Source organism: Sesamum indicum, linkage group LG5, assembly GCF_026168435.1.
Source record: "Sesamum indicum cultivar Baizhima isolate 11 linkage group LG5, ASM2616843v1, whole genome shotgun sequence".
Lineage (NCBI taxonomy): Eukaryota > Viridiplantae > Streptophyta > Magnoliopsida > Lamiales > Pedaliaceae > Sesamum > Sesamum indicum.
Genome location: NC_142661.1, coordinates 12,128,266 through 12,137,830, shown reverse-complemented (window position 1 = coordinate 12,137,830; position 9,565 = coordinate 12,128,266). Strand labels below are relative to the sequence as shown.

Below are 9,565 nucleotides of genomic sequence, written 5' to 3'. Positions count from 1 at the left end.
CTCTAACGCTCAAGTCAGTTCCTGATCGAGATATATGAATGTGGGTTAAAATAAGCTAGGTATATTGATAAAAATGAAGTTACCTTTATCCAGTTAGACACGGTGTATTTATAGGACTAGAGTCGATTATGAGGAGCTGCCACGTGTCATAATCATGGACTTCAGTCCTCCAATTGGACGGTTCATTGCTAACCAAGCGTTTGGATCGCATGGCAGGCGAAAATCTGCTATCCTAACAGTAGGGGCGAAAATCCGAGATCCTGGTAGTAGATCACGCACGCGGATTTTCATTTTCCCGCATAATTTTGGCTAGAGGCGAATTTACAGCATGAATGTCCTTTTTACTCTTAATGAAGGGTAATTTGGTCTTTCAATAATTTATCCCTCATTAGGCAGCTCGTACACCTTTTGCAGATCGGGGTAGCTTGTGCCATATTGTGGTATGCCCTCTTTATGATTTATCCAAGCGGCCTACTTCTTACTTTTGTATTATCATACAGGGCCTACGGACTTCTTATTTTTTTTTCTAGTTCGTATTACCTTTGTAAATGCCAAAGAGACCATGTATTTTTTTCTTATATTTTTTAGTTTGTATTCCTCATTATCTCGTATTGCCTCTTTATACATATCAATATGTAGCATTGAACTCTATTAAGTTAAAATTATTGTACGATACAGAGTAAATATAATATAATGTGAGTTGAGTTGATCCAAAAAAACAAAACATGCAGATTCTTTTACTCTAAAATATTTTTTCTTCCTATCTTCTAACATCTCTTTGTTCTCCAAGAATGTAAGGTCGCATATGGCTCAAGTGGTCCAAAATTCCGCACAAAGAAAGAAATAAATAGGATAATTAAATCTACACTCTCTAGTCCATTGTCTATTTATATAAATTATTCATATTTCTTTTTTAAAAATTACACATTCATTTATTAAAGTCACCAACATTATTTATACAAATCATCTCTACTGTTTGAAAAATTACACATTCACCCCCTAAAAGTATGAACAATATTATACAAAATTCCTATTCTTTGTCTGCTACGGGTGATTTTCATAATACATAAAATGAGAATAATTTGTGAACTATAAATTATGGGAGTGTGTATATATAATCTTTACTATATAAAAAAAAACATCATTTCTCACTCATAAGTAGAGGTTACTTATACCGCGACACCAATTTTTTAAATTACTAAAAATGTCTTTATGTATTTTCAACCATCCCTACTCAAATTATGTTTCTCATCCATATGATTTATATTATCTATCTATAATATGAAAATTTCACCCACATCAATTTTTTTTATGTAGATAATATACCTAAGTTAGTTTTATTTTATTTTGTTTGTTTATTTGTTCAATATGATGTGTTGGTTTATAATCTTATTCTTATTTATAACAAATTTTAAAGCGTCAACAACTACTTATTATATGCACACAGGAATGACGTATCATAACGGTTAGTACTATGTAAAAAGAAAAGGCATTTTTCTCCCACAAATGACGATTATAATACCGCAACACTAATTTTATTATTTATACCAATAATACCTCTTAGTTGATTGTTTTTTCTTTGTTGTTTTCTTTCCTTTTTTTTTTCTTTTTCTTTTTTAGAAATATGATGATGAATCTATTTATGTATATTTTTTTGAAATATAATATATTTTAAAATATAAAATATTATTATTACATGTATACAAAAACCACGTGTCATGTTCGTGATTTATCTCAAATAAATATAGGGAAACATGTGGTGTCTATTCAACGAGTAGTGGAGGAAACTCGTTTTTTTGACTGAACTTGCTAAGGAAAACTTTGAGGTGCATTTTCGTTTCCATTTACAAATAAGTCTCGTGTGTCCCAACTCAAAAGTCTCATTTTCGCATGAATACAAACGTAGTCTGCTCAAACATCCATTTCGAGGAAACCTAATTCACATTTCTTATGATGGGGTCTTTTCCATAAATAATTAAATACATAGAATTGTCTCGAAAATGGTAAAAGTTTGAAAAACGACAAAAGTCTGCGCATTATTTATAAAAGTTGGACTTGACTTAATTCGATCTAATTTTTTTTTAATGAAAAAGAATTAAAATTAATTTTTTCAATTTTTATTAAAACTCAAACTCATGATCGTTTGATCTGACCTACTAATATGACCTCATGATTATGACAAGATCCTAGGACTGTCGGCTTGCCATGTGGCTTCCTGCATTGCCAACTTTATGGGTGCTACAAAGTATAAGGCTACGTATATTTTTTACTCTAAGGTATAATTTTCAACTCGATCTTATATTCATATTGGAATTTAATTTAAGTATCAAAAGTTTTAATAGGGATCATCCACCAAACTTTGTTCTACTTTTTGTGAATTTATCAGTTCTTGATTAAGGTCTTAGCGGATCCTACCGCCACCTCAGCTATTTGTAACTACACATGTACATACACACAAATAATTTAACTTGGGTAAGTTTTGGTAAGACTTGAACCAATTATATCGCATAAGTTTAGTACCAAAATCTAATTTTGGGTAAAAATTTTCTGTATATATACATACATGAATAAGGCTCCAATTTTATGATTTTACAACATCATAAATATAAGATACTTGATGTGGCTTGCGATTCGACCGGTGCCCCATTACGCGAGATATTATCAGTTCTAACTTCGTGTACAATCACACGGTTTTGTCCTAAAAAGGTCTTCACTAGGAAAAAGAGGGCCTTTAAGAGTTATAAGGCACTCAAGCTCATTGTTTGCAACCGATATGGGCGCTGCTTGTATTAATAAAGTGCAAAGATAAGAGTCGTACACGTAACGGAAATATAGGAGCTGTAGGCGGAGAAATGAGAAACGGCTCAAAGCAGTCACCTGGAAAGTCTTGCACCCGTTGAACAACTGTGTAGTAAACAGAATTATCATTGAAGAAACCTCCCAATTTTGAGACATTGAGTTAAAAAAGCTGCTCCTTGTTCAACTATGTTCAAGATCAATATTTGTCTTCTTCTTTTCCTCTCTTTGCTCAAATTTTCTGAAGCAGAGACTTGGATTAGATCAGGTTACTGGTATTCAGGCAGTGAATTTCCAGTTCCAGACATCAACTCAGAGCTGTTTACACATCTAGTTTGCGCTTTTGCACATATTAATACATCGAGTTATGAGATCAATATTTCACCATCTGATGAACCATACATGTCTACGTTCACAGAGATTGTTCGGAGAAAGAATCCGTCGGCCAAGACACTTTTGTCCATCTGGGCTGGAGCTAATAGCTCTTCAACATTTTTTGACATGATCAGTCGATCATCGAGCAGGAGGGCGTTCATTGAATCTTCAATAACGGCCGCCAGGGAACATGGATTCATGGGACTCGATCTGTTCGATGTTTTTCCAAGTACACCTGCCAATATGACCAATATGGAAAGTTTTCTTGATGAATGGAAAGAAGCTATAGATTCTGAACCAAAGCACACTGATACTTCACCTTTGATATTGACTATGGGAGCTAAATATTTGCCGGTCATGGAATCCACGATCTACCCTCTAAACGCGATACGCAGAACGTTTGATTGGGTGCATGTCCTGTCATTTGACTATCATCTGCCATCAAAAGATAGATTCACAGGAGCACATGCTGCTTTATATGATCCATCAAGCAATCTAAGTACAGATTATGGGATAAATGAATGGATTCGTAGAGGATTACCTGCCAACAAACTGGTTCTTGGGTTGCCATACCATGGATATGCGTGGACGTTAGTAAACCCCAATGATTATGGAATAGGCGCACCAGCAAAAGGCGTGGCCATGACTCCGGATGGCTCTATCAGCTACCGACACATTAAGTGGTACCTTAACAGCTACGGAGTTCAACCGACGTTTAACTCCACATATGTGGTGAACTACTGTAAGATTGGTTCGTTCTGGATTGGTTTCGATGATGTAGAAGTAGTTAAGATTAAAGTTTCTTATGCAAAGCAGAAGGGCCTTCTTGGTTACAGTGTGTTTCAAGTACCCAACGACGATATGGATTGGACTCTTTCCAGAACAGGTAAGAAGATGAGATTGTAAGAATATTTTATATGTGTAGGAAATAATACATTCAATCATATTTAGACAACCTGCACAAGGATCACTAGGATGTATTGTGCAAAACAGACACATTCAAACTTGAACAAAACAAAAAATGTTCTGAACAGATTTCTAATGACCTCATTTACAGCAAAAGAAGAAGAGGAAGATCAAAACCTCAAACACGAACTACGGGTGATTCTGCTATCGACAACATTTGCAGCCATTCTCCTACTTGGGACAATACTATGCTGCCTGAAAAGAAAATTTATAATGTCGAAAGGTACCAATCCACATTTCAGCATTCTGTGTACACCAAGAAAGGAGGAGGATAACTGTTTTCTTGTTTGTTCTTTTTTTAAATTTTCTCTCAGTGAAAGGAAAAGCAGCTTCAGGAAAAACAAAAGAGTGGTCTAATCTGCAAGTCTTCAGTTTCACTCAGATAGCAGCAGCAACAGATAATTTTTCATGTGAAAACAAGCTTGGCGAGGGTGGATTTGGATCTGTGTATAAGGTAATATGTTATCTTTAAGTCTCTGTCGGCTATGCCTGTTGTTGCTCCATCAGCCCATGCAAAGGTTATTGCTTTGCTATTAGCAATAGATTTCAGCATTTCGACACCGACAAATTTTATCGTATTTCGATAGCAATCAATGTTAAATCAACTACTTATGCATGTTTTTTTGTTAGGGTGAATTGAACAATGGACTTCAGATTGCTATAAAAAGACTTTCAAAAGGTTCTACACAAGGGACAGAGGAACTCAAGAATGAGCTTGCACTTACAACAAGATTACAACATGTCAACTTGGTGAAAGTTCTTGGAATCTGTACAGAAAGGGAAGAACAGATGCTCGTGTACGAGTACATGCCGAATAGGAGCTTGGATATGTACCTCTTTGGTCAGTGATCGCTCTCTTTTCTACTATATATTGACATCTTTTCTTATTGCAGGAGATCAATAGAAGTATCTTTGCAAAGCCCTTTGAAGACGTGTGCTTAGATTGACAGAAATGAGTTTGAGTTGGGCTTTAGAACTTTAATGTTTAGGCACAGCTAATGGACTTCACTTTATCACACCCTTCAACACAGGAAAATTTAACATCCGTTTCAGAGCGAGACGTTTAACATCACAAATTATATTCACTAATAAGCATACCTGCTTTCACAACATTGTCAGTATATTGCAGATCCGGTAAAGCGGTTGTGCTTAGATTGGCAGAAACGAGTTCAGATCATTGACGGTGTTACTCAAGGCCTATTGTATCTGCAGGAGTACTCACAAGTCACGATAATTCACAGAGACTTGAAAGCTAGCAACATTTTACTGGACAAAGAAATGAAACCGAAAATATCAGATTTTGGAATAGCTAGAATTTTCCAGAAGGACGAAAATGCAGCAAGCACACGCAGGATTATTGGAACATAGTAAGTAGAATTACTCATAAAAAGCTCTCAGACACAGAAAGTTACGTTTTACACTCTTAATGTTTTGTTTTTGTGTTCTTGCAATTTAGTGGTTATGTTCCACCAGAGTATGTAAAAGGAGGAATATACTCAAGAAAGTACGATGTCTATAGTTTTGGCGTACTATTACTACAGATCATAAGTGGGAAGAAGACATCATGTCTATATGGTGTGCACAAGAATATAAATCTTTTACAGCATGTAAGAGACTGATAATTGGTTCGTTATGGTTGATGTCTATAGTAATCATGTGGAGAAACTAACATTTCGACACTGAATTTGGTTAGGCATACGAGCTTTGGAGAAATGACAATAGCATTGATTTCATGGATCCATCTTTGGACGATACTAGCTCGACATGCAAAATGAAGACGTGCATGCAAGTCGCTCTGTTATGTGTCCAAGAAAGATGGCAAGATAGGCCGTCTATGCTGGAGGTCTCGTCAATGCTCAAAAATGAGACAGATAGTGTGCCGGTCCCTAACATGCCGGCTTTCTCAACATGCAGAAGTCCAGATAGTCAAAATATATGCAGTTCTATAGAACGTTGTTCAGCCAATATGTTGACAATTACCCAAGAAATACCTCGGTGATGTTTGAAGCTTCTACTAAGAATTAATTTTGAATGCTTCTTTCCGATACCTATTCTATTAGGTTCTTTCCTATTTTAAGATGTATAAATGGGTTAAGTTATCAGTAAAAGATCAGCCTTCACTTGATTAATCATCTTGTCGAAATGAAAAGATACTCTGTTTTCACCAGCCAACCCGTCAACTTCTTTAGCATCTCCTATAATTGTGGTAAGAACTGTACTTCAGAAGACAGCTCCTGTGGTTTTTTTTTTTTTTTGCGAAAGCTGCCTGTGCCTAGGCGGGGGGTTTGGCGGACCCCTACCTGTTTATTACCTCAGGAAGACAGCTCCTGTGGTTTTGGCAAGAACTCTCCTTGAAAAGGTTTAAGCATTGACCACAAGGAGATCCCCTCAAACACGTCTTCAAGTTCAAATATTGCAAATCAAAGTTCAATTATCTGCAAAAATGAAGAACTGACACTCTTTGAGGCCTTGGTACATATAGACATACAAACTAACATTGTCAATCATACGTATGTGCTTTTGTGATCTTACAGAGAAAGTTAACATCAGGACAAAGTTCTTTTGCGTGGGGCTGCAGATTGATCTTTTATTTTGGCCTACTGTGCCTTTATGAGTCCATTCTTGATTCTCATAATTATGCTTGTTGCTACAACCACAGATCCATACACCTCAATGCATGAGTAAGCTCACAGCACGGCTTGTATCAGATGTAGGGACATTGAAAACCTCTGCATGACCTGCAAAGCTTCATTTCAAGAGCAGGCCATTTTCACAGCTGAACAGCCAGTAAGAAATCTATCAACAACCCCAATGCCCACATCTCAGCACCTGAATCTCTTCATTTGATGTACAGAGGATCCAAATCAAGTGATACTAGAGCTCTATCCGTTGCAATCACATGTATGCTTGAAAAAATCAATGGTTCTTGCTTGAGAAGGTTGAAAAATAATCAAACACAACAAGAAAATGGCCCACTCAATAGATACAAGCGCTTTAACCGGGCGGTCTCATCAGTTAGAATTATGTAGAATCCATCACATGGAGTATATAAAAAGGATACTCACTGCAAAAGGCCCATGAATTTCTCCAAAACACAATCAGGCACGACCGGATGAATCGCACCTGAATGCCAAAGACAATGTTGTGGCTTCCTGTGTATTGAACTAAATATGACTCAAGCTCCAAAAAGCAAACTTACTGCAGAACAGACCATACTTTAGACCGTAGGCATGATTTAACACGCTCTTTCAACCTAGTTCAGGTGTTAAAAATGATCAAGATGAAAACTTGGGAGACTGTCAAACAGTGCACACCAAAGTAGTACTAAATCCGAACTTCCACGAGCCAAATGATTTGTTAATAAAGATTTCAAACGTGAGACTTCAAATCCAAAAAACGCAACATCAACCTTTTCAAATAAAAACCAATACAATTATCAGTATCGGTTATCAAGTACACTACTTAAGGCTGAATGCAATAGCATAGCATAGCATAGTTTTGAATTTGTCCCACATCGGAGGTTTAAAGCAGCGTCGGCAGATGGTCGAGTATAAGTTGAGAGCTAATGGTCTAAATTAAGCATACCTTTCTCGGCCTTTTGGCTAAGATCAAGTGTAGTATCTGTTCTTATCAGTTTAATATCTGATACGTGAGCCATCGGCTCACATGATATTAAATTAATTTTTCCAGGGGGAAAGCCCATCATGGCAGCTTGCTGCCTGAGCTCTCGCGCGTCGCCTAAGCGTTGCACTGTTGCCTTGGCCTGGCGCACCCCACCAACTCCAAGTTTAAATTTATTTTCATTTGTAGTGTGTTTAAGAAATTGAATGTAATCTTAATCAAGTTTTTTTTAATATAATGTTTTTGTAAGGTGTTATGATAATTTTGTAATTAATGTATTAAAAATTCTTTTGAAGGTCCATCATCATCATGAAATTCCAAATAAATTATGAGCAAATTTCTGAAAGGAAAATATGACCTGTCATGTTAAAAAACAGATGAGCTACCTTAAGAACACAAGCAGAAAGAATGACTTAAAACCTACGTATTTTTTATGAGCTTTCGAAAAAGAAACAAGATCATATTCCTTGGAGATCTACTATTAAAAGGCATTTTACGAGCGCCAAGAGGAAAATGTGAAAAATATTCAAAGAATTCCTCAAAGATTCGTCGCGAAGGCGCCCATATGAAACAGCATTCTTTACTAGCTCAATAAATGCATTTTAGAACGAGTACCTAGGAAAGATTTCCTCCAAATCTATCAAGGAGGATCTCAGAAGATGAAATCCTGTAAATACCACGGCTCCGAAGCATAAGGAGGGTCATAGTCATTTTTTTCTAGAAAGAAAAAGAACAATCCCGAAAAGACCTTTCCGCACCAGTTTACTTTTGAGTTTTCCGAACAACACATCATAGTGGCCTCAATCATAGGTTTTGAATCTCTTTTTTTGATGCATCAAACATCAGGTTCCATGTTTGAGGCCTCAATCACAGGTTTTGAATCTTTTGATGCATCAACCAAAAACATAATTGAGGAAGTCAAGTGGTATTAATTTATCTCCCACATAGCTAAAACAAGTTTAACTATGGGAAAAGGAAATAAAACGGACCGAGTCAATGCCCGAACAAAAAGGTCTATGATCTAGGTTGGCGACTTCCATTGTATTTGGGAGGGGTGCCCACGTAAGTCGACTCAAGTGGTCGAGCTTATGTCAAAATTTGTGATAGAGAGGTTTGTGGTGGTGCGACCCTACCAACTAAAGTTTTCATATTCAGGTAGTGGAGTTGGGCCAGTGTCTTGGCACAATCGAATAAGCCCATTTCAAAATCTATTAGAGGGTTTTTGCGTGTCTCACTTTTTTTAGGCGTCTTATTTAACTTTTCACTATTTTTAGGTAGTTATTTTTTTTTAAAATTTTTCATGCATTTTTTTTCATTCTTATATTATATCATTATCTGTTCTTTATCACTGCTTTTTCATAAATCTATACCTTATTACTTGTATATACTTTATAAAATAATAAAAATTTTATTTTGATATTAAAGAATTATGCGCAAGTAGAGTATGCCATAGTATGAATATAGTATAAGACCACTTATTTTTATATGGAAAAAGCTTGTCCTTTGTAATTTTTACTATGAGTTCATTACGTTTATGCTGTATATTAAGCATGAGGAGATTGATGTAACTACGCCGCTTGCATTTTAACTTAATGGCTAAATTAACCTCACTTGCAAGAAAAAGTAACAATAATGTTTTTGCCATATTTTAATTTATGATTATTTTTATTGTTTATAATTTAAGTTATACTCTTTTCCCTCTCCTCTCCAACTTTGCCATCCAAACTTTTTAACCATATTTCACATAATTAAGAAACATTTAACAATGAAAAGAAATTATCATGTAGATACCTTAATATTTTATATA

At 35.8% G+C, this 9,565-nt stretch overlaps 1 protein-coding gene and 1 non-coding gene across 3 annotated transcripts; both read left to right on the top strand.

Moving 5' to 3' along the window:
* Positions 1–2,847: 2,847 nt before the first annotated feature.
* On the top strand, positions 2,848–6,266 carry LOC105162296 (class V chitinase). 2 transcript variants are annotated; one of them, XM_011080301.3, is made up of 7 exons: positions 2,854–4,057; positions 4,229–4,360; positions 4,452–4,591; positions 4,768–4,978; positions 5,267–5,504; positions 5,594–5,744; positions 5,831–6,266. In XM_011080301.3, exons 1-7 carry the CDS (start codon positions 2,986–2,988, stop codon positions 6,134–6,136), a joined length of 2,250 nt encoding a protein of 749 aa, XP_011078603.1. In that variant the 5' UTR covers positions 2,854–2,985; the 3' UTR covers positions 6,137–6,266. The 2 variants fall into 2 exon arrangements, with proteins under 2 accessions (XP_088736391.1, XP_011078603.1); XM_088880265.1 differs by lacking the exon at positions 5,594–5,744 and having other exon boundaries at positions 2,848–4,057; positions 5,831–5,972.
* A 1,452-nt stretch (positions 6,267–7,718) lies between these two features.
* LOC148788128 (U2 spliceosomal RNA) lies at positions 7,719–7,914 on the top strand. The gene has a single exon (XR_016065664.1). It is a non-coding gene; the product is annotated as a U2 spliceosomal RNA (small nuclear RNA).
* Positions 7,915–9,565: the final 1,651 nt, after the last annotated feature.

Excerpts from the sequence above, each read along its gene's own strand:
- LOC105162296 (XM_011080301.3), top strand. The coding sequence starts at position 2,986 with ATGTTCAAGATCAATATTTGTCTTCTTCTTTTCCTCTCTTTGCTCAAA. Across the intron at positions 4,361-4,451 it reads AAAATTTATAATGTCGAAAG|TGAAAGGAAAAGCAGCTTCA; the intron begins GTACCAATCCAC and ends ATTTTCTCTCAG. Across the intron at positions 4,592-4,767 it reads GATTTGGATCTGTGTATAAG|GGTGAATTGAACAATGGACT; the intron begins GTAATATGTTAT and ends TTTTTTTGTTAG.